We start from the raw sequence: 15290 nt of genomic DNA, 5'->3' as shown, positions 1-15290 counted from the left end.
ACTTTGGCATACTGAGGAGCGAACCTTTGATAGAAGGTTATAAAAAACATGGATTAAGATAGGGGGTTGGTTAGATAATTGAGTGTTTACTCGCTTACTTGTACTATATATATATATATATATATGTAGTATTATTCTTATAGTTTCTTGTCCTTTGAGTTTTGTTATTATTTATGATTTGTTTACACTTTTGATTATTGTTTTGTCTTGTTATGAATATTGTTTAAGATACTGTGTTAGGATGTGCATATAATATTTTGCTATGATTTTCTTCAAATCTGTTATTTCTTTCTCTATATTGCTTTGGACTGTTTTTTTTTTTTTTTTTTTGAGATGAGGGTCTATTATGGAAAATAACATATCTACCTCTAAGGTAGTGGTATCTGCTTACACTTTACTTTTCTAAAGCTTGCATTTATAAAATTATAATGAGTATGTTGTTGTTGTTGTTGTTTATTAGAGTACAACAACAATAACATATCAGAGAGATCTCACAAGTGAGGTCTGAGAAGAGTGAAATTTAGGTAGACCTTATCACTATCACATGGAGATAGAAAAATTATTTCCGTAAGACCCTAAATTCAAGTATAACAAATTTGTGTACAAAGAAGAAGGAAATATTGAAAAAATATATAGTAGGTAATAAGAGACGGTGTAAAGTTTACCATAAGACAACAAAACATCAATATAATGTGATAATTGAAATACAATATTAAAAGCAAAAACTACAATACAACACCTAATAATATATTTTGGTATCAAAATACAAAGTAAAATCTATTATCCTAAAAATATTTTTTCATCAAATGTAATTCTATTTCATGCAAGACCTTTACGACATCTAAGAAATGCATGTTGGAAACTCAATAATAAAGTAGATTTTTTCAATCCAGCAACAAAAATGAATTCCACTTATGTTTTGCTACTCTCCTTGACTAAGACTTAGGACACTTGTAATAAAGTTTATCTTTTTAAAAAATTGAGAATGCATAAATTTTAAATTTTAGATCTCACTTTATTTTTACTTTAGACTTCAGTCTTTTGTGTGATTTGAGTGTTAATATAATTCAGAATTTGAAATTTATTAATTCTTAAGATCTAAAATTATATATGGTATAAAAAATATATTATTGGTTCTTGAGATCTAAATTATTATATATAAATAATATTATAAGTGTTCAAGGAGATTCTAACCAGCACGGAGGTGGGCAACAAAATTAAGTGAGTTTCATTTTTGCTACTAGATCAAGAGATTACTTATTATTAATTAATTTTGTAAAACAAATTTCTTAAATATTTTTTAAAAAAATTCTCAATACAAATATTAAAATTATGTAAAAATTAGTGAATCTCCAAAAATCCTCACCCAAAACCCAACATGATACATATGTGGTATAATGTCACCATCAATTGTTTGTTTGAAAGGCACATGCACATCTTAGTAAGTAAATGTAGACCATAAACAAAAATCTCTTTTGTACCCAACTTATCTTCTTTCTAGTTTTTTTTTTTTACAAAAAAAAAAAACCAAAAATAATTTAATTAAAAAACCTTCTTAATTTCTAAGAGTAAGTAACTTTTTAAAGTGTGTCAAAGATGACTACAGAACAAATAATATAAATCGGAGAAAGTAGTATTTTAAGTTTTACATATGAGTTTTGGGTCGAATTGAGTCGGTTCACTTTTTATTATATTTATTTAAATAAAAATTTAAAATATATTAAAAAATTTAGCCATAGAGAGTTGATTTTTCCATCAATAGTAAATTTTGTATTAATAAGGTAAAAGTTTTTACAATTCTTTTGATAGCGAATATAATTGTGTGACTTTAATCTATGATAAATCATAATCATGTGATGGAAAATTAGTTAACCTATGAAGATGGAATCAAAATGAGAATATTAGGATAAAGAATTGTACTTTCTTATATAATAAAATTAAAATTTGACAATCACGAACTTTTTCGAAAAGAAATAAAGGGGATGTCGATGGCAAAAAAGACCAGCAAAACAATACAAAACCTCATTCCTTGTGGTTAAGATTGGAGCCAAGTAAGACCAAGAGGGTTTGACGAAAAGTTATATCATAAATTTAATTTTTATTTATATAATATGTATTGAACTTTTTTAATTTCTTCGTATATTACTTTTTATATTTAAAATTTTTTGAATAAAAAATTTGGTTCCATTACTACTTATTGTGTAGTGTGCCAATAATTTTTGTTACGTGAAATAAAGAAAGGAGTTGTAATGACCGGTTTCCGTCGTTATAGAAAAGCTAATAGGGAAAATTTTTGGGCCGGAAAATTTTTTCGTAGTAACTTGGGATTTTCCGATTTAGTCCAAATTTGAACGAAATCGGTGTCAGTAAGGTCTTGGAAAATCTGGTAGCAATTGGGTGATTTAATTATGAATTTGATTACATGAGTAGATAGCTAAGATGTTAAAGAATTCATACGACTTTACAGAATTGAATTCGGGCGAGTAGAACTCCCGAAACTGATCTTAGCGTGAACGAGTATTTTCTGAGTGTCGTTGGTTGAAAGTGTGTTGTGAAATGGGGGTTTTGAAATTATTATTTTGCTCACTGTTCCATGCAAGCCGCTATAGCGGTATTTTCTGCCGCCAGGGCGGGGCCGCTGTAGCGGGATAGACGCGACTTAAAGTCGAAAATAAACTCCAAAAAAGTTTTATTCTGCAATTTTCGAACTTGAGAGCTAAGGAACGAACGCATGTCTTTTCTTGACAATTCTCCATCATTCTTGAGGCTAAATGTAAGATTTTCACTCCCCGAATCCGTTTTTTGATCCGTAGAACGTAATCTAATGGGTAATTATCGATGGAGGAGGGTTTTGATCTGGAAATTATGGTGGACCAGCCCTAATTGGGATATTGGGATCAAGGGTTTGATCTAGGGTTGATGGGATTGTTACTAATTCGAGTAATTAGTTATCGTTTATTGATTCCCGTATTATATTAATTGTTTGTAGACCAAGAACAAGCCGAACGAATCCGGAAAGGGAAGAACCAAGTTTCTTAGGGGATTCAAGCTTTATTTGAGGTAGGTGATGGTTGTGATTCTATGATTGTGTGATATATGTTTGTTCTTGCTTCATTATTATACATGAATGTATGTGAATATTGCATTATTTATCACATATAATTGTAAATGAGGATATAAGAATGATGAATGCCGTGAATCATGACTTGATTGTATGATTATGAGAATGTACTTTGTGATTGTGATTGTGGCTTGTTGAATGGATCGGGTGTTGCGTTCCGACATACTAACTTGGATCGATTGCCACGTTCCGGCATAATTATGGGATCGGTTTCCACGTTCTGGCATAATCATTGGATCAGGTACCACGTTCTGTTATGCTAACAGTTTGAGTTTGGGTTCCATGAGAGGACCAATGACTTGTTGTAAATGTATATTGTTGAGAATCGTGAAACTGTTCGTTGTTGTAAATGATGATGAAATTGTATATGTTCGGTGTATGCATGTTTATAATGTTGTATTTACTTATGTATGTTGAACTTAATGGGATAACCGCGTGATCCAACCAGTACACTGTGGTTGTGTACTGATACTAAAGTACTTGCTCTTTCTTTGTTGAGTACATGACATCTTCAGGCGGCTATTGACAGACCTTGCTTAGAAGATCAGTGATCACTTTGAATTCAAGGGTGAGCTAGTACTTTCGGGCTGCCATGAGTTCTCTTTTGTTTAAGTCTACATTTCGGACTTAGACTTTCTAGTTAGTTATTAGTATGTTTGTTTGGGGTTGTACCCCTTCTTGTTTAGACTTATGATTGAACTTTAGATGTTTTGGTACATTGACTTTCAGGTTCTAGGTAGTATTTCAACATTTGTATTTGGTTGTTAGACTTTTGGTTGGAGTTTATGGGAACTCCCTATTTCTTTCCTTAGCATTTAAACCTGCTTCCATATCTTTAAATGCTTTAGTTTTCGTTAATTTGGTTAGTTGGGTTGTAGTAACGGTTCTCCCATCGGAGGGTTAGTGTGGGTGCCACTCACGACGGTCTGGGTCGTGACAGGAGTAGACTAGAAAGAGACGATCATTTTTTTGCTTTTTACTCATTGTCTGATATTTATATTAAAATCGATTAAATCTAAATTCTACAAAGAAATTTCATATTAAGAGGAAAAATACGTAATACTTTGTCTTATTAGAATGATGACAAAAAAAATGTGTGGTTCGTAGTAAATCGACGAGAAACATGTTGCTTCCAACCAAGTGTGGATTCAATGTATTGATATCGATTTCATCTGAATTTAATCATATATTTAAATTTTTGTGTAAAAATTTATAAAAATTGTAATAAAATAGTATTCTCTTTGTTTCAAATATTTTTCCCCCATAATTCTTTTGTTTCAATTTGTTTTCATATGATATTTTTAAATCATAAGATGAAATGACGTTTTAGTACATTCTACATATCTTTTATTTAATATCTTTACTAGCTTAAACCTTGTGCAAAGTAAAAAAGTAATTAAACAAATTAAAATGGAGAGAATACTGAATATGAACTCATATCTCTAAAATTATAATAATTCAATGTTAAAAATATTAAATATTAAACGATAAAATTTAAATTCAAGATCCGCTTTCTAACCACCCATCTAAATACGATCAATCGTAATCTAGACCAAGACATCATAACATGCAAATATAGTGCAATATAAAACATCCAAAGAGACACATAACTTTATGAAATATGGTACGTTTTGAATCATAAAAGGAAAATCGTTTTTTTTTTGGGCCAAATATATAGACGTTGGCCCTGAAAGTTAATTTCAATTGTCATTTTAACACCTCAATTAAGATCAGTATTTGTTAAGCACACAAATGGACGACTATTTAAATTAATTCTTCAAAAGTTTAAGGTTTTAATTAAATATCCAATATATGGTAATCTTTAATTTTGTTACGTGAAGGAAAGAAAAGGTGTGAAGTAGTGAGAAATGAATTTTATTATAAATGCAAATATACCTAACTTGAAGTTGACAAATAACATCAAACGAATTCAAAAGTAACTTTCCTTTTATTCACAAGTTGAGCTCGTTACAAGTCTAAGCCATTGTAATAAACAACACTATAATATAAATAATCGGTGATTCAATGGTGATGATTATGAAAAAGAAAAGGTGAAGCTTTGAAAATCTGTATTAAAGTTGTATCAATATAAATTATAGTTATAACACAATTCGAATTCGATATTATATATTACTATAAATTCGATAGTTATTATTTCAAAATAAATATAATACATTTTTAACAATGTAAACTAATTTAAATAGTACCGAAATATTTGAAATTCATATATAATACTTATAATATTCGTATTAAAAATGTTTTAGTTATTTATGAAAAATGACCAAAATAATATATTATACTTTTTATAACCCATTAAACTAACTTTTTATAATTTGTTTTGGAGTAACCTAATTTTGTATTACAAAATAATCATTTTTTTATTTTTTCGAGTTTAAAGCCAAAATTACCCTTTATCTATGAAGGTAGATATATTTTTATCCCTTTAATATAACGTTGAGCTTCTTTAATTTTGTAAAGTGGAGCACTTTATATTAGTCTAATTAACAGAATTAACTTAGAAATTGATGGCAATTACTAAAAAACACTAAAAAAACATAACAAAATTAAAATTTCATTTGATTTGATTTTTAAACCAAAAGAAAAATGTCAGGACTATTGATTTGATTCCCTCGTCTTTTTTTAAAAAAAAATTAAAGGTAAAATCAAACAAGCTCGATCGATTAATTTTAACATCAAAAATAAAAAAAATCAATCGAACTCGATCCTTTTTTTTTACTATTAAGTTGGACAACCATCTTGATATTGTTATTTCCAACCGTTGAATAATGAATGGCGTTAACTGCAATTATCATTTTTGTCTGCAAACTAAAAGCACAAAATTATAACTATCCCATATTTGTTTTTTTGCCAACCAAAAAAAAAACTGAAAACAAATTATTTATATAATTATATGTAATTGGAATTTATTCATGTTTTGGACCATTCAGATAACCCCACACGAAAAAAAAAGTGCACAAAAGTGCAAAGTGCTATGTGTCCTAATTATAGCCATATTATATTTGTGCATAAAATTAATCCTCATTCTTGCTAATAGGGGTGTTCCTTTTCTTTTAATTTAATTAATATTGTTCCTTTTCTTTTAATTTGATTTCATTCTTGCTAATAGGGTGTACACTATTCGGGTTAAACTGAATAACCAAATCAAATCAAACCAAGTTTTTATTTGGATTAATTTTTTGGTTTTTCCGATTGATTTTGGATTAATAAATTACTTTGTTTGGTTTTTTTATTTGGTTTCAGATTTTAAAAAATAAAAATCGAATTATCTCTCTCTCTCTCTCTCTCTCTATATATATATATATAGAGAGAGAGGTTTAGAATTAAGTTGGAGGAAACCACTTTTGTCCATTGCCTTTCACGATGATTACGTTTATATTTTATGCTTGAACATCTATAATAGATATACTTATAAGTATTGTCTTTTAAGTTTTTCTTATGATTTATATTAGAAAGTATATTTAAGGGATTCAATATTATTACTTTGGTTATGTTATTAATTATTGACATAACCGAATAACCAAACCGAAAAAAGCCAAACCGAATAGAGGAAAATCAAACCAAACCAAATTTATTTTGGATCGGATTGGGTTACACTTTTACAAAACCAAAAAATCCAAATCGAATAGTGCAAAACCAAATCGAAAAACCGAATGCACACCCCACTTGCTAATTACAACTATATAGATTTTCGAATAATGAGTATGCAAATAACAAACCTAATTGAGCCATACTTTTTTTTAAGTATAAAGAGCAGGTAAAATTAAAAGGTTGACAACTATATTTTACTTGATTTTTTGTTGTTTAGTCACACTCCAAATTATATATATTTATCGGGCTTTTACGTCTATTAGATAATTTCATAGCAGATTAATTCAAACATTTTTTTCGAAAAAAAAAAGAAAATGATAACTAGCATCTATACTATCTTTTGTATCTTTTGAAAGAGCTGAGAAAAATAAAATAAAAATGTGAACATTCAATCAAGATTTTTCTGATAATCTAACTTTTGAGATTAAGTAAATGTGAAAATTTCATAGGATAGCATAGACATATTCTAATTATTATTTTATCCATTATTGAGCTCATTTATTATACTAGTAAATTTGTCCGCGCTTTGCGCGGTGTGAATTGCATTTTATAAATTTGTTATTAATTGAAAAATCAATTTACAATCATAGTTTGTTTTTTTTTAAAATAAACACTTTAAATGTTTTTAACTATATTAAAAAATGCTCTTATTCGAGTGGATTTTCATTCAACAACCAAAATTATGTTCAATAATTTTTTTAATATGTTAGCTTTCATATAAAATGTGGCTTGCAATAATATTCGAACTTCATTTAGTGGAATGGACAAAAAATTATAGGTATTTTAGATAAGTCGAATATATTAAAAATTTATAAATGATAACATTTTTTCAAACTTTTGTCACCTGTTAATAAATCTTCTCAAATGGTAAATGATGTGTTCATCGAGTTCATTATCTTAGTATACTAAAAGTATATAAATAACAATATGCTTATATTCTTTTGAACCATTAGACATATGATAAAAAAAAATATGAAGTAAAAAATATATCTACAATTTTTTATTGTTCTTCTTTTCTTCACCTTGTTTTGTTTTCCATTCTGTTTTTATAGTTAACATATTAATTGTTAATATTAGTTCTTGTTAATGTCACCATAATATAATTTGCATACACATTCTTATTGTTGAAATTAAATGATTATGCAAGTAACTTTTTAATAACTACGATAATTTAATATGAGTTATGACTATTACTAATTAAGAGTGAAAATTGTGAAGATGGAGAAGTGTGAATTATGAAAAATATGACTTTTTTTTAAAAAAAAAAAAATCTTGATGAAAGAGAAGTGTTACTTATTTTTTCCCTTGTTATTTCCCAACTTTATAAATATCTCTTATATTTCAAAAGCTAAAAAGATCAAACATTAATACCATCCCTTCCTTTGTTCAATAAGTATAATTTTGATTTATTTGTTGGGGCTCAAGTTACCCTAGTTACGCTATTCTAAAATTTTAATTCATTCAAATCTTTCTGTTTCCGGTTTCAAAAGAATCTACAATCTAATTTATCTTAAGTAAATAATTATGCATATATAACTCCGATTTTTAAATAAATTTGAGTATATGAGAGGTGTTAGTTATCTTTTCCCTTATTATTTTCCAACTTTATAAATATCTTTCACATTTTAAAAGCTAAAAACATCAAATATTAATACCATCCTCTTCCTTGTTCAATAAGTATAATTTTGATTTATTTGTTGATGCTCAAGTAATCCTAGTTACACTATTCTAAAATTTTAATTCATTCAAATCTTTCTGTTTCCGATTTCAAAAGGATCTATAATCTAATTTATCTTAATTAAATAATTATGCATGTATAACTCAAATTTTAAAATAAATTTGGATATTTATAAAAAAAATACTATAAAACATAATCACTTTTTTCTCCCCTTTTGATTTTTCTCCTTATTTCCTTATTATATTATTGTTAGAATTACTATCCTTGTTATCATAAAATATATGTCTTACTAATTATATCATTTTTTGGTAATTAAATCAATTCTCCTTTTCTTTTTGATTATTTTATTCAAAATCCCCAAAATCATGTTTCGGAAATTAATTTTTCCTATTATTATTATAAGCCCATTAGGTTCTCTATAAATTCAACAAAAAAGATAAGAAAATCAACTGATTTATACTACACAAAGTTCTTATATTAAAAAAACCTCTTTTGTCAAAGAGAAGAAAACTTTGTCAAAACTAAAAAGTTTATAGGAAATGTGAGGAACTTGAAGAATATTCTTTAGGATTTTATTTTTATTCATATATCATTTGTTTTGAGATGAAAGAAATAATTATATTTTTTTTAAAAATATGTTACTTATTTTGGGAGCATTTAGAAATCGTATAAGGAGAGGTTTTGTTTGTGAATAATAATAATAATAATAATAATAATAATAATAATAATAATAATTTGATGTAAAATTAATATAATTATTTCTTACATTTAAAACATGGCATTTAATAATTCCCTCAAATCTAATGTATTAAATATTTGACGGAAACGAAAAATTGAAACTTTTAATAAATTATTTGAAGGACTAAAACTGTTGAAGAATATATTTAAGAAGCTAATTTGAACCTAGTGGCAAACATAAAGGGACCATCTTTGTCATTTTTCTCTCAAAACTTGAAAATATACGTGTCTTAATATAAGACCAAAGAATTAGTATTTACTGAAAAAAAGTAAAAATGAGGATATGGATTCTGAATCACTCAATTCCAATCAGCAAAAATAAAATAAAATAAATTTTAAAAATAATAATAAATGCTATAAAATCACCAAAATATGTGGAGCAAAAAGTGCAGAAAAACCCAACAAATTGCATTCTCCATTTCTTGAAAGTGGCCATTGTTGAAAAAAAAAGTGAAATTTGAGTGGCCATTCTTGATTTCTTGAAACAAAGGTTTGTTTCCCTTCACTTCTTGATATATAAAGTTGCAATCTTTATAACTTTCTATTGCTTTGCTAGTGTTTTTGTTGCTATATATATATAGGGGTGGAGTTAGAGTGTAAGTTACGCGTTAGTCGAATTCAGTAACTTTAGTCAAACTCTGTAATTTAGTAAGTTAAAAAAATATTAGAATTCAGAATTCATAAACTTTAAATTTTGGCTTCGTTAGTTTGTGACTATACAATAATAGAAATTGAGAGTGGCCATTGTTGAAAGAAAGATGGAATTTGTGTAAGTTTTGTTTCCTTTCACTTCTTGATGAATAAAGTTGCAATCTTTAACATTCTTTGTTAACTTTCTATTGGTTTGGTATACGGGTTCGGTTAAATTCAGTAGCTTTAGTTTAAACCCTATGCAGATTATGTAAACTTCAAATTTTGGCTCTGCCTGCGGCTAGTCACTATATAATAATAGGAATTGAGCACTTGGCTTTTGAATATAGCTTCTATGTGTACCAAAATTAGAAAATGAGGTGATTATTATAATCTTGTTGACTAAATATAGAAAGCATCCATTACCCCCAAAAAGTGTGATTTCACTGTCATTGGAGGTTTTTTTTTATTTTATTTTATTTGTGCTTTCAATAATGCAGAGTAGTTTTACAAAGATCCTTTCTTTGTGCCACTGGTAGGTAATATTGCTGATTTTGTTGTAGTTTTGGGGTTATAAAGTTCACATTATTTATACTGGAGGATGGGGTGAGGGGTTGTCTATAATGCTGGTTATGGTTTCACGTGAACTCAGTAATTTTTGTAGATACTAAGAAATCCACTCAGCGTTCTTACAGTGTCTTGCTTTTGATTTCACCATCTTTGGTTGTTGATTGTGTTTAGGTTATCACATTTTTCTGTGGCTGTAACTGTTTCCTTATTAGTTGCTTTGTTTCTACACTATTGTTTTCCCTCTTTTATACCTATTTTGATACGTTGTACTCGAACCGAGGGTCATCCGGAAACAACCTCTTTTACCTCCACGAGGTAGGGGTATGGTCTGTGTCCACTCTACCCTCTCCAGACCCCACTTGTGGGATTTCACTATGTATGTTATTGTTATTATTGTACTAAAGAAATCCACTAAATATTTGATTTTGAACCCAATCTGTATTGTAATATTAACTTGAGGTCTCTATAAGGAGCTCATAAACTTCAAATTCTGAATCAACATCTGTTTGTCATAACTGTATCTCAAATGTGGTGTTTGGTTTATCTCATTTTGCAGAAGCCAAGAAAGAGGTTATTCCTTGAGTTAGGAGAAGTTGGTTTGCTTTGTTTGTGGTTTTTTTTATAATCTTTTCTACAGAAGGGAAAGTGGGTAATATTGTTTGGAAGTGGAAATATACTCTAGTGGGAATCTACTAGGAGTAATTTAGTTTCTATAAACTAAGCAAAGTTTGGAAGGGGACAAAAAGAAAGACAAAAATCTTGGAATTGTTTTAGAAAACCAAGGTTTTCTTGCTCAGAATGTCTGTTGCCTTGTTATGGGTTGTTTCTCCTTGTGAGGTCTCAAATGGGACAGGATTCTTGGAATCAGTCCGGGAGGGAAAAAGTTTTTTTGATTCATTGAGGCATAGGAATTTGGTGTCCAATGAGAGAATCAATAGAGGTGGTGGAAAACAAACTAATAATGGACGGAAATTTTCTGTACGGTCTGCTATTGTGGCTACTCCATCTGGTGAACGAACGATGACATCGGAACAGATGGTCTATGATGTGGTTTTGAGGCAGGCAGCCTTGGTGAAGAGGCAGCTGAGATCTACCGATGAGTTAGAAGTGAAGCGAGACATACCTATTCCTGGGAATTTGGGCTTGTTAAGTGAAGCATATGATAGGTGTGGTGAAGTATGTGCAGAGTACGCAAAGACGTTTAACTTAGGTTAGCTTCTTTAATCTATTCATGCGTTTACCAAATTTTTTCGTTAAAGTACTAATTATGACTATATATATGCCTGTTCATGTAATTGATGGAGACAAAATTTGATCTTTGTTTGGTTATTCAGGAACTATGCTAATGACTCCCGAGAGAAGAAGAGCTATCTGGGCAATATATGGTGAGGTTTCTAGCCATTTAATAACAGATACGCACACAAACATGTATGATTAATCGGAGACGGGAAAAAAAGAACTAAAGTTTGAGTTTGAGGGTCACATGTAATAGGTAAAATCCGAGCTTGGCTAGCTTTAGACGTTTTATTGTCATATCATGCTTAATACTAGCCAAAACATTGAAAAAGAACATGATTAATATTCACATACTAATATTTTCATTTGTGTTACTGTTTACATTTTTACTGACGGAACTGGTTTGTTTTGATTTGTTAAACTTCATATTCAATGTTAATAAAATATATCAATCCTCCCTCTTTCTCCACTTCAAGCTTTACTCTAGTGTTGAAAGGGAAAATTCCTTATAATGATTGCATCTATAAATGAACGTGTTGAGTTGAATAGTTTCTCATTATGTTCTGTTTAAACAGTATGGTGCAGGAGAACAGATGAACTTGTTGATGGCCCGAATGCATCATATATTACCCCAGCAGCCTTAGATAGGTGGGAAGCTAGGCTAGAAGATGTTTTCAATGGGCGGCCATTTGACATGCTTGATGGTGCTTTGTCCGATACAGTTTCCAACTTTCCAGTTGATATTCAGGTTAGTTTTCCAATTCTACGGTCTTTATATTTGTTCAATTTGAGTTTGATGTCGTGTTAACTGAGTGGTTTTCCGATAGCTTACTTCAGCCATGTGGAAAATGGTTTTAGTTGAATCTCTAGTTCTGTTTCCTTTATCTGTTTCTCTCGTCCTAGATTCTACACATACTTCGTTCTGTTTTAACATTTTTTTCGTCTTTTGGTGTTGTTTTGTGTGTGAATCATATATTTGGAACAGAAACATTATTTGTTCACATAATTTGATTTGCTTTGTTCAACAGCGTAAATCATCTATCCTTTCAATATATGTTGCAGCCATTCAGAGATATGATTGAAGGAATGCGTATGGACTTGAGGAAGTCGAGATACAAAAACTTCGACGAACTATATCTCTATTGTTATTATGTTGCTGGTACGGTTGGGTTGATGAGTGTTCCAATTATGGGTATCGCACCTGAATCAAAGGCAACAACAGAGAGTGTATATAATGCTGCTTTGGCTTTGGGGATCGCAAATCAATTAACCAACATACTCAGAGATGTTGGAGAAGAGTAAGTACAAAACTATATTTTACGCACATAATTTTTTTTGCTAATATTTACATATCAAAAAATAGAAAAATGAGCTTTTCGGTTATCCAGTTTATTTGTTTTCTATGTCAACATAATAGTATAAAGTAATCAGTTTCAGTCGTTCTGGGAATAAAACTGCAGAACTCAATTTAGCCTTGTTGGGAAATGCTGCTTCTTTTGAGAGCTTAAAGCTCATTAGTTAGTCGTTAGAGGCGAAGAAATTCTTCATTTTCCATCTTTATTCCACCATTAAGTTGAAAGTGCCATGTATTAGCTCTTAAGGCTTCCGTTGTTCTTATATATTGCTTTCCCTGCAGTGCCAGAAGAGGAAGAGTCTACTTGCCTCAAGACGAATTAGCACAGGCAGGTCTATCTGACGAAGACATATTTGCTGGAAGGGTGACCGATAAATGGAGAATATTTATGAAGAAGCAAATCCATAGGGCAAGAAAGTTCTTTGATGATGCAGAGAAAGGAGTGACAGAATTAAGCGCACCTAGTAGATTCCCTGTAAGCATTCGTAAACTCTTAGTCATATGAACATGATTTCTTTTCACGTTATTAGATGAATATGATTACTTGTGTTGAGTATTTCTAGGTCGATGAAGTTGAGAGGAAAGGGTTTTAAGTTTTACCGACTTTTACCGGGTGCCATGTTATCTGCTACCTAATCTTAGGTAGTTGTAGAATTTTAACCTCACGTCCAGCTACCAACCGAGGAATGAACCTTGCATTGAGCTCGTAGTTATGAATATTTGCTCTGGCATGACATTGCGCGGATCATGAAATGTCTTAGATTGGTATTAGATTCGTATATGTAATTGATAAATTCTATAGCTCAGATCTTTAGTTCTCTCTGAACGACCTACAAACCAACGGATAGCCTTGCATTGAGCTTGCCGTTCTGAGTATTTGCACTAACATTACATCATGTGGATCCTGAAATGGCTCGGATTGCTATTATTCTAGACATGGCAAAATCATTCTATTAGGTATTAGATATCGAATAACTACATTTGACCTAACAAATACCTTGTGTTAGAATTACAGTATCTCATACCTCGTATCTTTAGTATTCTCTTATTTATTACCTGTGTCTACTATTCTGGCAAAATAACCTCACACGTTCCTCGTTTTTTCCCCCAGGTATGGGCATCTTTGATCTTGTACCGCAAGATTCTCGACGAGATTGAAGCCAATGACTACAACAACTTCACAAGGAGAGCTTATGTGAGCAAATCAAAGAAGTTGATTGCATTACCTATTGCATATGCAAAATCTCTTGTGCCTCCTACAAGAACTATCTCTCTTCTAAGCTAAAGAATGAAATCAAGATATATATATATAAATAAAATCAAGGCTAATTAAGCAATATACATTAGAAAAAAAAAGGAAGAAGAAATATTGTTGTATTGATATAAATGTATATCATCAAGATTAGGTTGTAGTAAAATTCAATATAACAATCTCTCATAGTTGTAACTTTTCAACAATTATCTGCTCCGTACTTGGCTACTCAGGATTTTAGTGTGGGCACGATAATTGATATACCAAATTCATTTTTGGTTCATTGGAAAAACTTCTTGTTACATTTTTGGGGGAAAAAGGGAAACTATCTCACAAATGACGATTATGCATTTCGATTTTGTAAAGTTGTCATCCAAATTCGATTCAATCCATACACCAATAGCCAACAAGAGAGTTAGAGACACAATGGTCTAGCCGTCTAGACGCAGATTATTGAGTAGTATTTTTTTAGTGGTGTATACATAATTTGATTTTTTGATCAATTCGGTTTGTAAATATATTTAATCATATTCAAATCAGAAAATCACAATATTTTATAATTGAATTTGTAATCTAAATTTGATTTGTATAATTCAAATTGCTTCGAATTGATTTTGAATCATTCTACCACCTATTTTAATAATCTTTTCACCTTTTTAAAACTCTGTTAGACATATAAATTGAAATGGAGGGAGTATCAGACTTTATTGAGTTTTTGATGGTTTGGGCCAAAACAAATAAGATCATTCAAGGTGCTGGAGCTTTGGATTTTCCATCTGAGCAACTCTTTCTTGTCCATTAAGTTATAGATTAAGATTTTAAGAAAACACAATAAGCTAGAAGCTTTTTAGTGACGAATTAGTTAGAGATCACAAACAAATTTCTGATCAATTATTGTTTGATACAACCAAAGTATATATATATATATATATATATTCTGATGTTGTATCAAGGATGAAGAAACAGTGGTTCAGTGAATAGAACAAGGGGGCAGTTAGGCAAATAGTTTGGGCCGTGGGTTCAATCGGGGTAAATATATTAGGTTGAGTTCAATTTGAATAAATACTTTACCTAATAAATCCAATTTGTGTAGANGAGCAAC

The 15290-nt window shown here is 29.9% G+C and overlaps 1 protein-coding gene across 4 annotated transcripts; it reads left to right on the top strand.

The window, feature by feature from the left end:
* The first annotated feature begins 9506 nt into the window (after positions 1-9506).
* Positions 9507-14480, top strand: LOC125858998 (phytoene synthase 1, chloroplastic). Of its 4 annotated transcripts, none has more exons than XM_049538750.1 (8): positions 9507-9574; positions 9609-9915; positions 10903-11556; positions 11681-11731; positions 12158-12330; positions 12645-12880; positions 13219-13411; positions 14048-14480. In XM_049538750.1, exons 3-8 carry the CDS (start codon positions 11145-11147, stop codon positions 14219-14221), a joined length of 1239 nt encoding a protein of 412 aa, XP_049394707.1. In that variant the 5' UTR covers positions 9507-9574; positions 9609-9915; positions 10903-11144; the 3' UTR covers positions 14222-14480. The 4 variants fall into 4 exon arrangements, with proteins under 4 accessions (XP_049394707.1, XP_049394705.1, XP_049394708.1 ...); XM_049538751.1 differs by having other exon boundaries at positions 9535-9574; positions 9609-9636; XM_049538748.1 differs by having other exon boundaries at positions 9511-9636.
* The last annotated feature ends 810 nt before the right edge of the window (positions 14481-15290 follow it).

Source organism: Solanum stenotomum, chromosome 3 (genome assembly GCF_019186545.1).
Source record: "Solanum stenotomum isolate F172 chromosome 3, ASM1918654v1, whole genome shotgun sequence".
NCBI lineage: Eukaryota > Viridiplantae > Streptophyta > Magnoliopsida > Solanales > Solanaceae > Solanum > Solanum stenotomum.
The sequence above is the reverse complement of the archived record's forward strand: the minus strand, read 5'-3'. Positions and strand labels throughout refer to the sequence as shown.